The sequence below is a fragment of the Garra rufa genome, chromosome 20, assembly GCF_049309525.1.
Source record: "Garra rufa chromosome 20, GarRuf1.0, whole genome shotgun sequence".
NCBI lineage: Eukaryota > Metazoa > Chordata > Actinopteri > Cypriniformes > Cyprinidae > Garra > Garra rufa.
The window spans coordinates 31825381-31847713 of record NC_133380.1 but is presented as its reverse complement, the minus strand read 5'-3'; the positions used below and the strand labels follow the sequence as shown (position 1 = coordinate 31847713).

At 38.2% G+C, this 22333-nt stretch overlaps 2 protein-coding genes across 3 annotated transcripts in view; one reads left to right on the top strand and one right to left on the bottom strand.

Moving 5' to 3' along the window:
* The first annotated feature begins 603 nt into the window (after positions 1 to 603).
* On the top strand, positions 604 to 7951 carry myg1 (myg1 exonuclease). Its single transcript, XM_073825819.1, has 7 exons — positions 604 to 781; positions 1143 to 1255; positions 1358 to 1517; positions 1592 to 1741; positions 6255 to 6377; positions 7348 to 7529; positions 7698 to 7951. The coding sequence occupies exons 1-7, from the start codon at positions 626 to 628 to the stop codon at positions 7879 to 7881; spliced, it is 1068 nt and encodes a 355-aa protein (XP_073681920.1). The 5' UTR covers positions 604 to 625; the 3' UTR covers positions 7882 to 7951.
* A 3502-nt stretch (positions 7952 to 11453) lies between these two features.
* col2a1b (collagen, type II, alpha 1b) overlaps positions 11454 to 22333 on the bottom strand; it is a 54917-nt gene continuing 44037 nt past the window's right edge. For both annotated transcript variants that reach the window (XM_073826171.1, XM_073826172.1), the window contains 6 exons: positions 22270 to 22323; positions 19822 to 19929; positions 19309 to 19597; positions 18998 to 19185; positions 18645 to 18887; positions 11454 to 13077 (listed from right to left, as the gene is read on the bottom strand). In XM_073826171.1, coding sequence (XP_073682272.1) covers positions 12931 to 13077; positions 18645 to 18887; positions 18998 to 19185; positions 19309 to 19597; positions 19822 to 19929; positions 22270 to 22323 — 1029 coding nt within the window. In that variant the 3' untranslated portion in view covers positions 11454 to 12930. The remainder of the gene's footprint in view (positions 13078 to 18644; positions 18888 to 18997; positions 19186 to 19308; positions 19598 to 19821; positions 19930 to 22269; positions 22324 to 22333) is intronic.

Here is a 22333-nt window from a genome sequence, read left to right as displayed (position 1 = left end):
GGTTGTGACAGAGAAAATATTAACATTGGTATTAAAATATTCTAAAACTATAAAACTTACCAAAGCCCGTGTGGCATGTATTCTGCAGAAGAGGACTGTGGCAAGGGGATCCTTTAGAATGACAGTTATTCCCACATTTTATTGCATTTTAATTAATGTCTGATGGTTTAAACACGTCTCACTGAAAAACAACCCTGCTTTGATATGAGATATTATTAAGTGTTGCTTTTGCCATTTTATAGCATCTGAATGAATAAACCGTTCTCCGTGGACACACTGTTAAGATGTAGTGAGTGAGAAGACAAAGTGTCATAGATTTCACATAATAATGATAAAATTTAATTGAAGGGGATCATTGTGTTAAATACATTATTAATCCCCATAACATTTACAATTGATAATATTTCAAATCATTCTGAAAATACAATATGAGAATTAACTGCACAATAATTAAAAATGTGTACCTTGGATATTATACAATTTGCATACAAACGTTTTTTGGCAGGAAAATACGTTAAAATACGTTTTCAACTCAAACTCCTGTCCGTCTGGTGGCGGTAATGCTGCTTCGCCAACCGCCAAAAAAACCTACCGGAGCGGAGGAAGAAGAAGAAGAAGTTTGTTCATGCATGCGATCCGCTGTTCTGTCAGGAGCGCCGTCAGTCAAGTGTTTCTAAATAAAGTAAATCTGATGAAGATGAAGATCGGCACTCATAACGGCACGTTTCACTGTGACGAAGTTCTGGCGTGTTTCCTTCTGCGACAGCTGCCAGAATACAAGGTGCACGACATTAAACACCACTCCATCCAACATCACTCATTCAAAGTCTGTTACTTCACTTCTTCTAATGTAATGTTAGTGCTGATGTTACAGTATCAAATAAAGCATGAAATGAATTAGATGACTTACCAGATTCTTCATCAGCATAATGAATCCTTACTTAAAACATCTTTATATTTTCACAGTGTCTGCCCACACATGAACAAACCTTCTGTACTGAAGCAGCTGTATATGTATCTCTGTAGAAAGTGATTTGTGAAGTTATTGATTTGTTTACTGTAGGAGCCTTGATAGTGAATGTTAGTACAAAGCAGAAGTTAGTCTTGTCCAGGATGAATGATCAACCTGTTTCCTTCATTAGGATGCTGAGATCACCCGGACCAGAGATGCGTCTGTCCTGGCAGAATGTGATGTTGTGGTCGATGTTGGAGGAGAATATGAACCCAGTAAGCAGCGCTACGACCATCATCAGAGGTACTGATTCTTCACTCAGTACTTTGTTTGCTGCTGTCTTGAATAGAACCAGTGAATTATTCATCAGTGTGTGTAAATCTGAACGTGTGTTTCTTTCGGCAGATCTTTTGTGGAAAGTTTCCATAGCTTGTGTCCAGAGAAGCCATGGGTGACGAAGTTGAGCTCAGCTGGTTTGATTTACCTTCATTTTGGCAAAAAAGTTCTTGCCCAGCTGACAGAGCTGAAGCAGGATGACGCACAGCTGGAGGTCCTTTATAACAAGGTCTGTTTAAGCTAAACACTTTTAGCCAGAACACAGATGCTCCGGTGTCTGATGCCTGACATCCTCTGTTTCAGATGTATGAGAACTTTGTGGAGGAAGTGGACGCAGTGGATAACGGGATCAGTCAGTGTGAAGGAGAGGCACGTTACTCTGTCACCACCACCCTCAGCGCTCGCGTCGGCCATCTCAACCCTCACTGGAACAGCAAAGACCAGGACACTGAGGTTTTTATGTTTAACACACAGCTGTTGAACATTAATGTGTGTTGCCAGTTTGTGTACACAACCACCCTACAATGAGAAAAATCCACCTAGTGTTTTTTTTTTTAATCTTTAAAAGTCATATCCCAGGTCATTCTCAGCTTCTTGTTGGTGTGACGACACACTGTCAGAGGCCGCTCCCACAATAGTTGATTGACATGAGCGCCTTACCTTAGACCCGCCCTCACCGAGCTGAAACTGTCTGAATACGATCGCCATTGTGTCGACTCAGGTGTAGGGGAAGACAAGAATGTCTCAGATAGAGCGATTGAGGTGTTCTATTGTTGGATGTAATAATGAACATAGTCATTTACTCCCAACATCTGAGCCACTAAAGACGAAGAGGATTAACGTTACTTTTGTTTTCGAAAGGAAAGTGTTGATCCTGATCTACATATGTGTCTATGTTCGTGTGAATTATTAGTGATGCAGCTTCACCCACAGCTTGGCTTGGGCGGTATCCAAATTTTGATACCGTCAAACCTCCTCTCTATTTTACCCCGGTATCCGGTATTACCGTGAATAATAAAAAAATTATGACGTAAGGCTCAGACAGCGTCACCAAACTGTCGGCTTGTGCCTAAACCATTCAGAAACTGAATACCAAAAACTACAACAATGTTAACAACTTTAATTAACAACAAATAGCAGTTTATAAAAAAAAGTGCAAATACAACAGTCAAACAGAATAAAATTAACAAACATCCTGGGGTGCGTTTCCCGTAGAACGACATAACTCGCTGGTTAACCTCCATAGTACAATGCATTGTTGTGGAAACGAACTAGCTCATGAATGTTTCCCAAACATAGTCGCATCTCCGTCGTTTGAACCACATTAGTTCAACAATGTAGGGCCGTTGTTAATGACGTAACCGAGTGATAACTTCGGCTATTTAACTGATTAGGGATCTCAAAAATGCAGCTATATTGAACATGGCACCTAATGACTCATTTCTTTCCCCCCTGTCATTACGCTTTATTTGATGTTTGATTCATCACGGGTTCCCTCTTACGTCATACACCGGGGTTCCCTCAGGCATTTGTGCACACGCACTACTCATAAACGGTGCTTATAGAGGACGCACAAAAATACATAGATTAAAATGCATTTATATTTAGTTTAAATGGAAGATATAGATTGTGACGCTGTTTGTGAATGTTTTATTGACCTGTTGTCGGGAAACACCGAAGCGTTGAACTATGTTGGTAAACGACGGAACTTGCGACCATAGTTGACTAACAATGCTTTTGGGAAACGCGCGCCCGGTCACTTGGTGCGCGACTCCCCATCTCTCTCTTTCTCCTCCACGCTGTCACGTGATGACAACCACGCAGAGATGCGCGAACGGGCTCAATCCGCAACTTCAAATAAATTATCCACCCGCACCTATATTTTTCTCTGATTTAGATAACCGCACCCGATCGTCATATTACACTCAGCCTATTGTAATTCTTAGTTTTGCATGATGAAACGGTTGGTTCATTTTTAACAGCAGATTGATTCAGCTGATCTGCACATCGCTGCACACTTATATTATCACTCATGATTTTAAGCCAAATCCACGCAGAAAAGAATAACGTTAACTGACATCTGGATGCAACTCTCCGCAATCTCTGACGAAATCGGTCGGATTTTCTCTGTATTAGAGCCGCTCTGAACTTACTATTTGAATGCATGCTTGGACTGAAGTTTACAGGGGTTCACCAGTTTAAGAAATGTCTGATGGTAAAAATCTGCTTTTCATTTTTAAGGTATTGTTTTCGTTATAATCTACTGATTCAAATAATCAATAATAATTATTATTATACCACTGCGTGCCTAGCCTGACATGCTCTCGCGTATGAATGAACAGGCAGCATTTGTGGACACAGCGGGCGCAGGCGTATTAGGCACATATCGTCAAATATAGGCTATTTCAAAAGAAGCCGCTGCGGCCCTGACCACATTGCTGTCTTTACTGGGTGTTTTTAGGGAATATTTCAATTTATTAACATGCGATTGAATTCGCTATTCATGCGGTGGACTGTCGAGATTTTGGATAATGCAGGACACTACCGAATGATGCGCATCAGAGAAGTGGGTAAACGCAAAGCCGACCACTGCATTACCGTGCTCAATAGCATTAGCACAGGCATAACTCCATTCAAACTTTGTAGGGAATGTCACCGTTTCTGTCACCAAAAACTACACACAAATGAAATCGTCTGCCTGATGAAAAAAGTACATAAAACACGTTCATGTTTTTGAAAATGTAGTTAATATTAGCATCATTATTGATTTATCTCATCCAACCGCAAATAATAAGAATGCATTTTTTTTTATTACCCGACCCACGGATAAAACCACCATCCGCGCATCACTACGCATTTTTAGGCATTAAATAAATTATATTTTTATATTTTTATATATTTAATCCTTGTCTTCTATATAAGTGCATTCTTTTATGACGGTATAACGGTATTGAAACTGATACCGTTGCTATTTTTAGATCCCGCGGTATACCATATTACCGTAATACCGCCCAAGCCTACCCACAGCAGAAGTGTGTATAAGGGTATTTTATGCATCTTTGCAAATGGCCTTTCTTATTAATGTGCTTGTTGGCAAGTTTCGCAGCTAAAGTAAACACGGCTCATCATCCCACACAGAGGGGCATGCAATAGAATGAGTTGATTTTTTGCAGAGCTGTTAAAAGTTTTTTTTTACACTACTATTGAGAATTTTTAACCAAAGTATATTATGGACTTTTCATTAAGACCCTACGGAATCATATAAACTTGTGAAAAATGGGCTTCCAATGATCCCTTTAACACCAAAATCTTTAGTACCTTCAACAGTAAGGATGATATCAACAAATAATACTCTTTAAATTCTTATATATATTAGAATAAAACATCACTGTCTATGATAATGTCCTGTGAAGTTGAAGTATGGTACCATCAACAGTTTACAATACAATAATAGTAATAGTAATAGTAAGTTTAAAAAAAAACACATTTGATCAAAATTTCAGCCTTTAGACCAATTTTCTAGGGATGAGTCAAAATAAGGGTTGAGTATCGTTTGCATTTCACCGATTCTGATTCCAATTCTGCTTATCGATTCAGATTCTGACCAATTCCTAATTCCAATTCCAATAAGATAAAAAAATCCAAAAAACATTTTAAGTAAAACATTTAGATCTTAAACATTTATTTTGCCTGTAGTGTTACCAAAAAATACCACAGAAGAAAGCAGCTAGACTAATATAAATGTCAAACATTAAATTGGCAAGTAAACAGTATGTTATAAACGACTCAAATAACAATAGCACAAATAAATAAAACTGATTTCAACACATTTCAGGTACAGAAATTAAAAAGAAGTTTAAAATATATATTAATCCTAATTAAAGTTCTAAAAGATATTCAGTCAAGATCAGTGAATGATTTTCTTTTGTTCTTTAATTAAAATTAATGATAGGCAGAATGTTTATCATGCTGCTGTCTCTTTAACGCCAAATGCACACGGATCTAAAAATACTTTACACATGCGTTTTCTTTCTCATCTGTTTATATTCACTAAAGACAAAAAACATCTGTGTTTGTGATGATATTCTGACGCATTTTGTGCGAACTGGTTGATAAATGTGAAAGAGAATTCAGTTCTGGCCTGGAACATCTTTTCCTGCAGTGGAAATGTTTAGAACAGCTCGAGAACGGACTCAGGTCAGGAACCTGCATAGGCACCACTGTCAAAGCCACTGTTCTCTGTGCTCGCGCATCAGATGTGTGCGCTGCATGCAAACAGTGTGCAAGTTCTTTCCATTCCTGCACTTAAATAGTTTAAAAATCCCATTGAAAGGCAAACACAGGAATCGTTACGTGGAATCGAAATGCACAAATACCCGGTTTTTGGAAATTTGGAACCTAATAAAATGGGTTCTCGATACTAACTCTAGTCTAAATCATATTTGATTATGTAACACAAACAGCAGACGGTCTGAATGAAAATGCAGATTTAGTTCCTCTGGCCACATTAATGCCGCAGGTCGTAATTTTTAATTTGTTAACTCCAATTTTTTGTGACCAGCTTACATCATCTTTTAAAAGTGACCCATACCCGATATCTGCATTTGTATTATATGTGTATATAAAGCAACCCAAGGTAGACGTACTGACCGGGAAACTGTGGTTTTTGATGAAAACCACAGACTTGGCAACACTGCCCAGAAAATCACAGTCGTTTTTTTCAGGGACGTACGACTATCTGATCTGTTTACATGGCTGATGCAAATGCATATATATGATTCATATCTGGTTAATTTACACATATCAGTGAGGCCTGAAACTGATCTGAGAATAGAATCCATGTGCTTTTTTCCTGCTTACACATTTGTGGGTTATATCCAACCTGTGCCAGTTCAGGTGAATAATATCATACATTTTTTAATCATACCAAGAATATTGCTTGAATATTAAAACTTTTACATCATAGGAGGGCTTTCATAAAGCCATGGCTCTTGTAGGAGCTGAATTTAAGGACCGTTTGGATTACTTCATGAAGGCCTGGCTCCCAGCGAGAGAGATTGTGCAACAAGCTGTTCAGAAGAGATATCAGGTAATTAATATCTCAACATTACAGTCCATCAAACACACCTGATTCATGAGAGAGTCTCTCCAAACAAACCAATGTTGTGACCCAGGTAGTTTAAGTCAACAACTAAAAAAAACTGAATCTATTTAATATAAAAGTCAGGTCTATATATTTGAACACTGACACAATTTTCATAGTTTTGGCTCTGTATGCCACTACAGTAAATTTAAAATGAAACAATGAAGATGAAATTGAAGTGCAGACGTTAGGCTTTGATTCAAGGGGTTGAACAAAAATATTACATAGAAATGCCTTGGAATTACAACCATTTTTATACACAGTTCCCCTATTTTCAGGGGCTCAAATGTAATTGGTAAAATAAATATAATCATAAATAAATTGTTCATTTTTAATATTTTGTTGAGAATCCTTTGCAGGCAATGACTGCCTTAAGTCTGGAACTCATGGAGACTGACTTTTCCAGGCCTTTACTGAAGCTGATTTTAGTTGTTGTTTGATTGTGATTGACTTGGCCATTGCAGAATATTCCACTTTTTTACCTTCAAAAACTCCTGGGTTTCTTTTCCTGTATGTTTTGGGTAATTGTCTATTGTACTATAAAGCGCTGCCCAATCAACTTTGCTCTATTTGACTGAATCTGGGCAGAAAGTATATCCCTATACACTTCAGAATTCATCCGGCTGCTTCTGTCTTCGGTCACATCATCAATAAACATTAGTAACCCAGTGCCACTGGAAGCCATGCAGGCTCATGCCATCACACTGTTCCTTAACCTTCCCTAAACCTAATTCCTTATAGAACCATATTCTATTCTATTATATAACTGTATCTAAACATTTTGGTCAACAGCTAAAATAATAAAAACTGTGTCAGTGTCCAAATATATAAGGACCTGACTGTACATAATGGTAGAATAAACCAACAGACTTCATTTTTTTAGAAGTGCTGGTTTTAAATAATTGTTTCCATGCAGGTTGATCCTAGTGGTGAGATTGTGTTGCTAGCTCAGGGTGGTTGTCCCTGGAAAGAGCATCTGTTTGCCCTGGAGAAGGAGATGAAGGTAGACGTGCCCATCAAGTTTCTGTTGTACGCAGATCAGAACGGCCACTGGAGAGTCCAGTGTGTTCCAGCCGGATTGAACACCTTTCAGAACAGGTGTGATTTTTCCTGTCATCTTGAAATGCTTTGATACATCAACAAACAGCTTCTGTTGCAATCGGTTTTAATAAGGTTTGGGCCGAACGGTCACAATGATGCATTGTTTATCAAAGCTAAAGTGAGAGGCAATTATTAATTTCTGTTGATTATGTGATGTGTCTCCAGATTGAGTATTTTGGAGGAATGGCGAGGTGTCCGGGACGAGGCACTGTCCGAGTTGAGTGGAATTCCTGACTGCATCTTTGTCCACGCCAGTGGTTTTATTGGGGGGAACAAGACGCAGGAGGGCGCACTGGAGATGGCCAAAAGAACGCTGCAAACAGCACCCAAACCTTTACTTAACAACTGACACATGCCTGTAATTCACATCACTCTCACAGCCCCTGTGAAAATGAATAAATGCATCTCTTTTGGTTGTATTATTGTTTTTGTTTGTGTTCACTGTGAATACATACATACATAATTTTACAGAAATGTTGGATTATTTGCAAGATTTATTCTTTTTACATCCTGTGGAAGGATTACATTTCACATCAAGATCAGGGAAACGGCAGACTAGAATACATCTACATTGTTCTTTCTTAGCCTAAAAATTAAACTGTTTGGTCATATATGTGAGCAGACAGTTAATGACAGACTTTGGTATGGTAGAGCTAGAAATGGGTAGAGCCATATTTAATTTTGGACAGGAATGAAAATGAGGCTGCGATAGAAGCAGTGCATTCAATGAATTATACTGTTTTCTAAAAGGGAGTGCTCCTAATCTCAATTTGTTACCTGTATAAAATACACCTGTCCACAGAAGCAATCAATCAATCAGATTCCAAACTCTCCACACAAGGCTGGAATGGGCAAGAAGACCTTCGCCAAGCAGCTTGGTGAGAAGGTGACAACAGTTGGTGTGATTATTCGCAAATGGAAGAAACACAAAATAACTGTCAGTCTCCCTCGGTCTGGGGCTCCATGCAAGATCTCACCTCACCTTACCTTTCTATGATCATGAGAACGCTGAGGAATCAGATCAGAACTACATGGGAGGATCTTGTCAATGATCTCAAGGCAACTAGGGCCATAGTCACCAAGAAAACAATTGGTAACACACTACGCCGTGAAGGACTGAAATTCTGCAGAGCCCGCAAGGTCCCCCTGCTCAATGGAGCACATGTACAGGCCCATCTAAAGTTTGCCAATAAACATCTGAATGATTCAGAGGAGAACTGGATGAAAGTGCTGTGGTCAGATTAAACCAAAATCAAGCACTTAGGCATCAACTCAACTCGCCGTGTTTGGAGGAGGAGAAATGCTGCCTATGACCCCAAGAAGACCATCCCCACCGTCAAACATGGAGGTGGAGACATTATGCTTTGGGGTGTTTTTCTGCTAAAGGGACAGGACAACTGCACCGCATGAAAGGGACGATGGACGGGGCCATGTACTGTCAAATCTTGAGTGAGAACCTCCTTCCCTCAGCCAGGGCATTGAAAATGAGTCGTGGATGGGTATTCCAGCATGACAATGAGCCAAAACCTCTGTCTAACCTCTGTGATTGCCAACAAGGGTTTTGCCACCAAGTGCTTAGTCATGTTTTGCATGGGGGCAAATACTTATTTCACTCCTTAAAATGCCAATTAATTTATACCTTTTTTTTTAAAATGCGTTTTTCAGGATTTTTTGTTGTTACTCTGTCTCTCACTGTTCAAATAAACCATTAAACTTAGAAACTGATCATTTCTTTGTGAGTGGGCAACTGTACAAAATCAGCAGGGGATTAAATCATTTTTTCAATCACTGTACATGCAATACTGCCACTCTCTGCCACAAAGAAAGGTGAATAAGCCTGCTTAGCACCTGACGTGGTGTTAAGCACTTTTTTCACATCAAAGACCGTTTTTATAAAGATGAATGTTGGTGTGTATTTCAGCTCATGCACACTTAAATCTTTGCATACACAACTTTAAATTAAAGATTTAAACGTTGACTGGTGCTTTTTTATGGTAATGACATTTCTAAGTGGAGATTTCACATTTAGAAGAAAGACAAAAGCACTTTTTTGTGCATAGGAGGGTTCCTACCCAACACTTTATAAATAAGGCCTCTGGTCATCTATGCTCTCACATGAGTTTCTTCTATACTCCGTCACATGGAGCCTAAGGATTCTGAAATGCCACTGTCAACTGTCTTTCAAAGAAATTCCACAAGGTGTCAGGATTTCTCTTGCTCGCCTTAGTAAGTGGACAAGTATCATATGTGACCCTGGACCACAAAACCAGTCTTACGTAGCACGGGTATATTTGTAGCAATAGCCAAAAATACATTCTATTATGTCAAAAATCATTAGAATATTAAGTAAAGATCACGTTCCATTAAGATATTTAGTAAATTTCCTACTGTAAATATATTTATTTTTTGGTTGTTAATATGCATTGCTAAGAACTTCATTTGGACAACTTTAAAGGCGATTTTTTTTGCACCATCAGATTTCAGTCATATCCTAACAAACCATACATAAATGGAAAGCTTATTTATTCAGCTTTTAGATTTTCTCAGATTTCAGATTTTCAAATAGTTGTATCTCAGCCAAAAATTGTCCTATCCTAACAAACCTAACAAATCCTAAATCTCAATTTTTTTAAAAAAATTGACCATTACGGTTTTGTGATCCAGGGTCACATTTACATTTTACTTCAGTCTCAAATCTGCTGCCACCATGAAATATAACCAGACATTGTACTGTATGGAGAGACTCACATTTATTTTGAGAAAAAATGTAACAAGTATTGGGAAAATATATGTATATACACCATTGAGAAAAGTGGTAATTTTATATCAAGGTGTATGCTGAAAATGCTCTGACCTGACATTGTAATACCCATGATGACCTCTTGCTCTTTGTTTTCGATAATAATAAGAACATTCCCCTTTGTTTTCAGTGTTGCAAAAGTTGTGGGGTTCACATCAAGAGATAAAACAGTGCTCCTACAGTAAGAAGACATAAACTCCACTTCCAAAAGACTGTTCACTTCGGCGGTGGACATACATCAGGGACATCTGTAAACGCAACCCTGGAACCATATCAGGGGATGATTAAAAGTGTTTGGCTGTCCAACAACACCTTCAGGAAGTCAGGAAGATGATGTTTCGATCCTTGTGTTAGGCGAAGCCTAATGCGAACTCTAGTCAACGCTCAGCTGATCGAATAGCAGCAGTGTTTCATAACATCCTGCGTGTCGTAAAAGCCCATGGTTGATGGTTGTTGGCCCTAGTCTTCACTGAGGTAAATTTGTTGTCCGGAAGGAATCTGTTCACTCTAATTGATGGTGGAAGTTGCCAAACACGAAGAGCTACAGTACGGTTGTGTATCCATCTTTGAATAGCAAAGTGGTATAGCAGTGGTTTGATGCCTTTTAACTGACCGCTTGACTATAACCATACTTGAAGTTCAAAGTAATCTGATAAACGTCAATGAGGCCAGGATCCGAAAGAGTTGTCAGTCCTTCAACTCTGAGCAATATCTGTTTGATTGTTAACTACAGAGAAGATGACTGAGGTGAACACTCAAAGAAGGTGGAAGGGATGATCCAGATCTGACAGTGTCCCAGTAAAATATCAATGTTTTTGGTGTCACATCGTATCCTTGTGATGAATGAGCAAAGACTATAGTCGACCATGTCTTTGTCAACCAGAGAACGTTGTGGTATATAAGATCCAGGGAACTTTAGACCAGGGACGAGGAGAGTAGAGGGTAAAAGTGATGATCACTGTGTATCTATTTGCATCAGTCTTTCTGGCACATTGGAACAATGATATTTTTGTCTTCTGGTTCTGCTCTTTCTGTACATCATAGTTCAAGTTGTCACTCTAATATCCTCATTTGACAAGGGCATGCTATGAAGTCATAAGAAGAACCATCGAAGATATATCAACATTACTATATTTATTAGAAATGCTTCTATGTGTTGGCGCTATGGTAAGAAGTCACAGAAAAACAGCAGAAATGTTAAAATTGACTAAACATAAATACACTAACCAGACTGACAGATCATACTATGTGAACTGCTGCACTATGTATTATTTGTACACAGATCTACTGACCGCCATAATGAATTATTTTACTATTTCAAGCTGTGATGCTATATTTTTTCTTTATTTTCCAAGAAAAGACAAATCAACCCACCTCAGTAACCCAAAATTATATAACTGAACAAAGATCCTTTTATTTTAGCAAAAAACATCAACAAATTTAAAAAAGCAACACAACACACATACAAGCAAGCAAGATGGGTTGACGCGCTCTTGCTCTTGAGTAGCTGGCTCTTACCCTATGTCTAAGAGTGCATCTAAAAAAAAACGGAAGGAGGAAAAAAGGATAAATTTTTTCAAATTTGCATTCATTGAAAACATAAACATAAAATACTATAACAGCTCTTAGCTTTTCCACTATAATATACATAGGTTTTGAAGAACAGGATGTAAGACCAATTGAAGGTAATTTTACTAAATGTGCTTAAGGCATGGAGTAGGGAAAATAACTAAATTTATCCTTTGAATTCTGACCAGAGCACAGTCTGGCTTAATGCTGACTTTAGAAATTAGTAAGGCTTTACTTTTTCTGTGATGGTTTATTACAGCATGAGGTAGCTTAAAAAAGAAAATTCAAAACTGGGCTACAGACCACATATGCGGAAGGTTCCATTTTAAATAGGGCTGTGGGGACTGAAGAAAAATCCTAACTTTAATGCACGAACACATATGCACAAATAAACAATTAGATGTCTATTTATTATCTGGTCGTTGGAAAAAATGCAGGGTGTTTTATAAGATTAGCACCATTGATTATGTTTTTAATGCACAGCAAATTACATACACTGTGGTGATATGAAAGACGAACACTTGCGTGTGATTTTCAAAGTTCAGGCTGTTGTAAAATGCATGTGAGTCCAATAATTATAGATGAAAATGCTAAAATACTTGGTGTGAGACTCACTGATGTACAACTCTCGATTCAAATGCACAGGGGGGAAATAGCACCTTAACAATAAATAAATAAAACCAAGACACATTTCTACTTCTGTCTTTTTCTCTGGCATACTCCCTTATGTACCGTTCCATTGGATTGTGAGATGTTCCCAGAGTGATGAGAGTGTGTGACGAGACGATGTAAATGGGAAAGTGTCTGCCGGTCAAGGAATGGCAGATCGGTCACAGATGAGTACTGCTAGTGCCTATCAGTGCATATCCTAAAAAAAAACTTTCGGAAGCACTTTTTTTTTGTCTAGTCATAAAGATGTCCCACTTAAAATGTCTAGTTCTTTAGTTTCTCTCTTTCGTTATTTCTCGCTCTCGAGTGTGTGTTGTCTCTCTCATTTTTTTTCATTGTGTATCCAGGTTTAATCTGTCTTTACAAGAAACAGACGGCACCCACGTCCACTCCAAACTCCTGATTTGCTCCTCCAATATCCATAGGCGCAATGTCCACAATGGGTAGGCGTGAAGTCTTCTGTGATTTGTACTCAATGACCGTCTTGCTCCATTGTCCTGTGTGTTTCTGTAGGGACAAAAAAAAACTTGCTGTAAGGATGTTTTTGCATTTTACTGAACTGCTTGTCTATGTATGAATCATATTGGAAGCAAGTCAAAAGTTCACATACACCTTGCAGAATCTGCAAAATGTTAATTGTTTTAGCAAACTAGGAGGGATCATAAAAAAATTGGTATTTTTTTATTTAGTACTGACCTGAATAAGATATTTCACATAAAAGACGTTTACATATAGCAAATAGAAAATAATAGCTGAATTTATAAAAATGAGCCTGTTCAAAAGTTTACATACACGTGATTCTTAATACTGTGTTGTTACCTGAATGATCTGCATGTTTGAGTGACTTGGCAAAATTGGTGCTTTCACATAATTATTTCTTGTTTGAGTCTGAGTATTATTTACAGATTTCGGGGGTCAGCATGGGGTCTAAGATGGCCCCAAGCTTTGCATCTTTATTCTGTGGGATGTTTGAACATCAGTTTGTGTTTAATCCTGTCAACGATTTCCTGAAATACATTGTTTTATGGAAAAGATACATTGACGATGTTTTTCTATTATGGAGCGGCACTGAAGTTATTAGAGTTTCATAGTTTGGTAAATAATAAATGTACTGTGTTAAAATTTACCATTGATTTCCATCAAGAGAAAATGAATTTCTTGGATGTGCTTGTTCTTAACACTACGTCGGGCATTGAGACTACTTTGTATCGAAAACCTACTGATGGTAACACTATCTTGCACGGAGAATCCTATCATCCCGTGTCATTAAAGCGTTCATTACCAATTTCTCAATTTAGTCGTATTCGCCGTATCTGCAGTAGTGATGATGATTTTCAACAACAGTCACACATTTTATCAGAAAGATTTAGACATCGATTGTATAAAGAAGAGTGGATTCAGTCTGCAGCGAGTCATTTTAAAGATGTGTCACAAAAAGAGAGTCTAGTTAAAAACTACAAAAAAAACTGAATGCCGTGTTAATTGTTATTTGCAATATTCGCCTGTTACTAAGGATATTAATAACGTTTTATTAAAACACTGGCATATTGTAGAGAGTGATCCCAGTCTCAAGAAATGTTTAGATAAACCACCTCGTTTAGTGTATAAAAAAACACCTAACCTTCGAAATATTTTAGTCAGAGCGGATTTGAAACCGGCTCCTCACTTCTTGAATAAAATACCTCATAGGAATTATAGATGTGGTAACTGTCAACAGTGTAATTTCACATATAAGACATCAACTTTTACACATCCTCACACGGCAAAAAATTGTTAAATTCGAGGCACCATTTCATGTAAGATGGCCAATGTTATTTATATGCTGCGTTGCCCTTGTGGCTTATGTTACATTGGTAAGACTAGTAGACCTTTGAAAAATCGCATTTCTGAACATCGATGTGCAATTAGACACCACGATCCAAAAAGTCCAGTTGCACAGCATTTTGCAGCCTTTAGACATTGAGTTTCTACTCTTCAATATATAGGCATTGAGGTAGTTAAGTATCCACGTTGTGGAGGAGATATTGATAAATTGCTTTTACAGCGTGAGGCTTTTTGGATTTTTACATTACACACGTTGTCCCCTAGAGGACTAAATGAAGATTTTGATATTCGTCCATTTCTTTAAATTATTATTATGTCTATACATAAGGGTGTGTGTTTCTCTTCATGTATATAATATATCAAAGGTTTTGGTGTGACTAATTTCATTTCATTTAATTAATTTGATGTATATTTGCAGGTACAAAATCAAGAAAAGTGTTTTTTTGAAGTGTGCATTAATAACAATATTGTTGTATTTTTGCATAGTTTTATAGGCTATATTTTTTGGTGTAGATTTATTGTTATTGTTGATGTATTGGTCAGTAACAAGGTGTTTGGTCATGTGATTTTGATCACCTGGAGATCAGTGTTGGGTAAGTTACTTTAAAAAAGTAATTAATTACTAATTACTAATTACTTCATCAATGTTGTATTTAAAATACTTATCTAATTACTGTGTCTAAAAAGTAACTTAAATACTCAATAAGTAATTTAACTAAATACTTTTTAAAATCCCTATAAACCTTGAGTGGACAAAAAATAGAAATTAAACTCTTTAAATAATAGATAATTAAATAAAACATGAGTCAAACATTAAATAGTTTAGCATTTTAGCTTTTTTAATAATCTATATTACATTCTATGAAAACATTCTATAATAATAAACTTTTTTGTAAGAAATGTAACCTTCTTTCGGTAAGAAACACAATTCCAGAATAACAAAATATATATATTATTCTTAAGAAACTTAAGAAAAGTTAAACATGACATGTATCAACCTGTAAACGTGAAACTTAATTTAAAACAATGAGTTTAATAAATGTTTTACTTTATTTAAACAAATCTAAAATGTTACTTAGAATTTCAAGGAGCTTTTATAATACTATCCACTATTTTAATATTTAAAACATTTTAATGACCATTTTTGTAATCATGTCATGTGTTTCCACAAAGTGAACTGTAACCTTGCTCATTCAGACACTTTTCTGCGCTACCGAAGTAAAATCAAGTTTTGCCTGTTTAGCAGGAGTTGCCGCAGTTTTATCCGTTGAATATGAAGGATCACACAGAAGTGTTCGTCTATGCTGCCGTGTCAGGTGCTTGAGTACTCGTGCTATTGACAGCGCAGCGGCCGATAGTTTTTTTCTCCCCAGGACATAGCTTACATATTACTGTAATGTTCTTGTCTGCTTGTTTCAGAAAACTGAAGTAATGGGCATATTTCCATTTCGCAAAACAGCCACTCGCTTCAGCCGAGTCCAACATCCCCTTTAAGAATACCATAGGAGTATGCAGCAAACTTGCGCGAAATCACGTGCACCTGCACTTCAACGATTTTAAAGCGGCAGAGTTTACTTTCACATTTAGAAGATTAATTAATCAAATTAAATAATGATATTCAGCGTTTAATTATTTTACAGTGTAACGCAAGTACATTAAACGTAACTGTAATTAAAATACTTAAAAATGAACAGTAATCAGTTACTCTACTTTTTCAGTGGAAAAGTATTTTAATTACAGTAACGCGTTACTTAGTAACGCGTTACACCCAACACTGCTGGAGATATAAAGAGTGGCACATTGGTATTCAATTTGTCTGATGAAGAGCCTGCGTGCTCGAAACGTATGGAGCTCATATTATGACAATACTTTTTGAATTTGAATTGTACAAATTTGAATTATTGACAAGTGTCATTTAACAAAACTGATTATATGGCATTTAACATAGTTCTGAATTCGATTTTTTTAAACTTGAATATTGAACATTTGAAATTGAACACAACTGAATTTTCAAATCGCAGATTTTCAAATAGACATGTATTTTTCAAACAGCAGATTTTTGTTCTGATTTCTAAGAGTTCAAATATTCAGTTTTTAAAAATACAACGTCTTTTCAAGATGAAAAAAAAAATCGGAACATCAAATTCAGTGTTCAAAATTCAAAGCGCAGAAATTCAGATCGTACAGAAAGTAGGTCAGAGGTTATGCACAGAGAAGAGTAGATGATCTAAGAAAAGTCAAACGAAGCATTTACTGTGACCGAGAGGGGGCATGTTTGGTTCACTTAGACTAGTTTTGCCGTGGTCACAACAAATTAACTCGTGGGTACGTGATAATACGCCGTGGTCACAAGATATTATCTCGTGGGAACGTCATATTAACTTGTGGGATCATTTTGTGGAGATAATGACATGCAGGAATCGCCACGCGGCTGCTGCCTTCTCTTGTAGTGGAAGCGTTTGGTGCAGTTGAGGTGGTGTTCGAGACGCGGTCTCGGTGCGAACGCTGCCGCTCACACGGCGTATTATCACGTACCCACGAGTTAATATGTTGTGGCCATGACAAACTAGCTAGCCTAAGTGAACCAAACATGTCCACTCTCGGTCACAGTCAATGCTTCGTTCGACTTTTCGTAGATCATCTACTCTTCTCTGTGCATAACCTCTGACCTACTTTCTGTACGATCTGAATTTCTGCGCTTTGAATTTTGAACACTGAATTTAATGTTCCGAATTTTTTTTCATCTTGAAAACTTGAAGTTGTATTTTTAAAAACTGAATATTTGAAGTCTTAGAAATCAGAACAAAAATCTGCTGTTTGAAAATACATGTCTATTTGAAAATCTGCGATTTGAAAATTCAGTTGTGTTCAATATTCAAGTTTAAAAAAATCGAATTCAGAACTATGTTAAATGCCATATAATATTCAGTTTTGTTAAATGACACTTGTCAATAATTCAAATTCAAAAAGTATTGTCATAATATGAGCTCCATAGAAACGTCACATACGCTATGCGAAAGTTGTTTTAAAAATAAATATTTTTGATATTTTTTGGAGCTTTGGTGTTGCCGACTTTACACTTTATTTTTTACCTGAATAATCTGACCGTTGTTCTTTAGAAAAGTCCTTCAGTTCCCACAGATTCTTTTTCTGGTTTTTCAGCATTTTTGTGTATTTGAATCCTTTTCAACAATGACTGTATGATTTTGAGATAAATCTTTTCACACTGAGGACAACTGACTCATACACAACTATTACAGAAAGTTCAAACGCTCACTGATGCTTTAGAAGGAAAAACAATGCATTAAGATATTACTTACATATTTACTTACATGTTCCCCTGTAGACAAAATCAGTCAAATTTACCGTTATTCAAATTCAAAAAGTTTTCACCCCCCAGCTTAATGATTTTTTTTCATTCTGTAGCATAAGTGAGTGTTTGAACCTTCTGTAATAGTTGCATATGAGTCCCTCAGTTGTCCTCAGTGTGAAAAGATGGATCTCAAAATCATAGTCATTTTTTAAAAAAGGATTCAAATACACAAAAATACTGAAAAACCAAAGAATTTGTGGGGCCTGAAGGATTTTTCTGAAGAACAGTGGGCAGTTTAACTGTTCAGGACAAACAAGGGACTCATTAACAACTATCACAAAACAAAACAAAACAAACAAAAACAGCAGTGGATCATTCAGGTAACAACACAGTATTATGAATCAAGTGTGTGTAAACTTTTTAACAACATTTTGCAGATTCTGCAAGGTGTATGTAAATTTTTGACTTCAACTGTACCTGGTATTAAGATGCAGTTTCGTTGATCCCATCACAAATTGAACAAAGCTATATACAGGTGTGACGGGGTCTAAAACTTTTGAGCTTCCAGAGGTAGTTGAAAATAAAACCACACAATGTTTGGCTCATAATCTTCATGTGAATTGGGCAAGCTTATTTCACAATATTAGACTGAAAAACCAGAAAAAGCCCACACACAGGCTTATAGACCCTCCCCTCAAAAGAAATCAGGACAGAAGGGGTCAAAAGTTGAAAGAAGAGATGGATTAAAACACCAGGTGTGTGCGGTAATGCATCTCCCTCATCTACTTAAGATCCGATCGACCCAAAATGCATCTTAATACCAGATGTAAGGCCTTTTTTATAATTTTGCTGCACTCAAAGAGGTCTACAACTATTATGGTTACATTATTAATATTAAATTCTTGATTCCCAAGCCTGGTCGAAAATGTTTCCTCACCTTGCAACCATCCTCCAGAACACTATATGTGAAGCGGCTGTTGCCCTCAGCTCGGATGTCAACATCATTGGATCCCTTCAGCAACAGAGCTTTCTTCAGGTTACCAGTGGCCTCATCCATATAGGCAACGCTGTTCTTGCAGTGGTAGGTGAGGTTCTGCGAAGCCTCTGTGGACAGCAGTCTTAAGAAAGTCATCTGAATACTTGCTGTATTAGGTGCTAGGTTGTCATCTCCATAGTTAAACTGCAGATGGAAAATGAAAGAAAGTACATTAGACAGAGATGATCTAAATCCTAAAGAACAGTCCTGAAATCAACTCAATGGTCAACAAGACTAGAGAGTGAGAGACTCACGTGGAATCCACCATTCATGGCTTCTCCAAACCAAACATGTTTGCGCTCAGTACCCTTGGTAGTCCACCAGTTCTTGCGTGGGATATTGGCGGGTTTTGGATAAACGCAGGTCTCGCCGGTCTCCATGTTGCAGAACACCTTCATAGCATCAACAGTGCAGCCCTGGTTAGGATCAATCCAGTATTCACCTACAAGGAGACAAAATTTTATTTTCCACACATATTCCCTATACTTTTTCAAGGAAGAAGCCAACCCCCCACACAAGTCCTGCTCAAAATGTCTCAGCCAACATGCCTGCAGGGCAAACTCACCGCTCTTCCAGTCTGGGTGGCAGTGTTTGAGGTCTCTGCAAGTCCGGGCCGGGCTCTTTTTAGTACCATCAGGACTACGGATGTTCTCGATCTGGTTGTTCAGGGATTTCAGAGTGGCATCGACCTCTGCATCATTTTGAAGGTTACCTTCAGCGGCTTGGTCTGCCCTCATGTACCCCAAGGGATCAGAAGCCTTTTCAGGATGAGACAGACCAGCGAAAGCAGACATGTCGATGCCAGGCCCTGGTGGGCCAGGAGGACCGGGGGGACCAGGATTTCCTGGGGGGCCCTGAAAAGAAGCAGTTTATGAACCAGTTTACTATTAAACAAACAGCCTGAATTTTTTTAATTCAGGATTTTTACTGTTGAGTTACATTTCATTTCATTACATTTCTTGGAGTCTCTACTAACTGGCTAATGAGTTGATTCAGTTCTGTTTAACTAGGGGGATATACAAAATGCTAAGTGTTGGGGATACTGTTGTATAAATCTAGTCTTCGCTTTGCTACTCACAGATGGTCCAGTCTCTCCAGAACGACCACGAGGTCCAGGGGGTCCGATGGGTCCAGGGAAACCATTTGCTCCTTCTTTTCCAGCTGGGCCAACAGGGCCTGGGGGTCCCTGGAAAAAGTCAGAAGTCTGAGTCTCAGCACAGCATTACCTGTTTGCGTTGGGTGTCAAATCCTGTTCCTGTAGAGCTGCCGGCCTTCAGAGTTTAGTTCCAACCTGCTCCAACACACTTGCCTGTAGCTTTTAAGTAATCTTTAAGACTTTGGGTCTTACTTATAAAATGTTGCATGTAAAATATCTTACATACAGTGAGGGAAAATAAGTATTTGACCCCTTTGCAAAACATGACTTAGTACTTAGGCAATCACAGAGGTCAGACGTTTCTTGTAGTTGGCCACCAGGTTTGCACACATCTCAGGAGGAATTTTGTCCCACTCCTCTTTGCAGAACCAAGTCATTAAGGTTTCGATGCTGACATTTGGCAACTCAAACCTTCAGCTCCCTCGACAGATTTTCTATGGGATTTAGATCTGGAAATTGGCTAGGCCACTCCAGGACCTTAATGTGCTTCTTCTTGAGCCACTCCCTTGTTGTGTTTGTCATGCTAGAATACCCATCCAACACCCATTCTTAATGCCCTGGTTGAGGGAAGGAGGTTCTCACCCAAGATTTAATGGTACATGGCCCCGTCCATCGTCCCTTTGATGTGGCGCAGTTGTCCTGTTGCTTTAGCAGAAAACAGTCCCAAAGCATAATGTTTCCACCTCCATGTTTGATGGTGGGGATGCTGTTCCTGGGGTCATAGGCAGCATTTCTCCAAACACGGCAAGTTGAGTTGATGCCAAAGAGCTTGATTTTGGTCTCATCTGACCACAACACTTTCACCCAGTTCTCCTCTGAATTATTCAGATGTTCATTGGCAAACTTCAGATGGGCCTGTACATGAGCTTTTTTGAACAGGGGGACTTTGCGGGTGCTGCAGGACTTCATGCCTTCACGGCGTAGTGTGTTACCAATTGTTCTCTTGGTGACTAGGGTCCCAGCTTCCTGATTCCTCACCATTCTCATGATCATTGAAACTCCACGAGATGATCTTGCATGAAGCCCCAGACCGAGGGAGACTGACAGTTATTTTGTATTTCTTCTATTTGTGAATAATCACACCAACTGCTTGACGATGGTCTTGGTGTAGGTCTATAATCTTGTCCCTGACATCCTTGGACATCTTTGTTCTTGGCCATGGTGGAGAGTTTAGAATCTGATAGATTGATTGCTTCTGTGGACAGTTGTCTTTTATACAGGTAACAAACTGAGATTAAGAACACTCTCTATAAGAGAGTGCTCCTAATCTCAGCTCGTTACCTGTATAAAAGACACCTGGAAGCCAGAAATCTTGTTGATTGATAGGGGATCAAATGCTTATTTCACTCATTAAAATGCAAAGCAATTTATACATTTTTTAAAATGTTTTTCTGGATGTTTTTATTGTTATTTTGTCTCTCACTGTTAATGTAAACCTACAATTAAAATTATAGACTGATAATTTCTTTGTCAGTGGTCAAACGTACAAATTCAGCAGGGGATCATGTAATTTTTTCCTTCACTGTATCCACAAGGAAAAGTGTGTACATCTGCTTAAACCCTGACGTGGCACTTTTCCATGTCAAAGACCACTTTTCTAAATAGGAATGTCATTGTGCATTTAGGGCCTGTCCACACGGAGACGCGTTTCGCTGTATACGTATACATTTTTTATCATATTGGCGTTTTGTCCACACGGATCCGGCGTTTTAGGAGACTGAAACCGCTATTTTTTGAAACCGGGTCCCAAAGTGGATAAATCTGAAAACGACACCCTTGCGGTTTTGTGTGTACAGCCAATCCGTATATTTTGTGAAACGATGATGTCATCACATCACGTGTCGGCTGCGTCACACGTAACAGCAACAACAATAATGGCGGACTACATGATTGTGTTCGTGTTGCTACTAAGCCTACTAGCTTTATTACAGCAAAATCTATTGCTTCTATGCAACTGTTATGAGCAACAAGCGATTCTTCTTCTTGGTTCGTATACAGCGCGCAAGGTTGTGCGCATGCTCAAAGTCTTCTTCTCCGTGTATAGTGTATCTCTATGGTAGAATTACAGTGCCCCATACTAGTCTGGCATATATACTACACCATTTTCAGTGGTTTCGTGTGTATGCAGATATTTCTTGAGACAACGCCTTGTTTACGGAATTTTTTTTAGAACGAGGAAAAAAAAAGATCGGATAGGGAACGCACCGGCTTCGTGTGGACGGAGTCTTAGTGTATGCACACTCTAAGATAACATTTTATAAATGGAACCCCTCAAGTTTGATTAAGGTTGGAGCTAAACTCTGAAGGGTTTGACATTCTGACAAGGTCAGTGTAAATACAGGTGTAGCAATAATGATCCTGGCTACATACTCTTGCTCCACCTGGTCCAGAAGGTCCAGAAGCACCTTGGTCACCAGGTTGGCCCTGTGTGTAG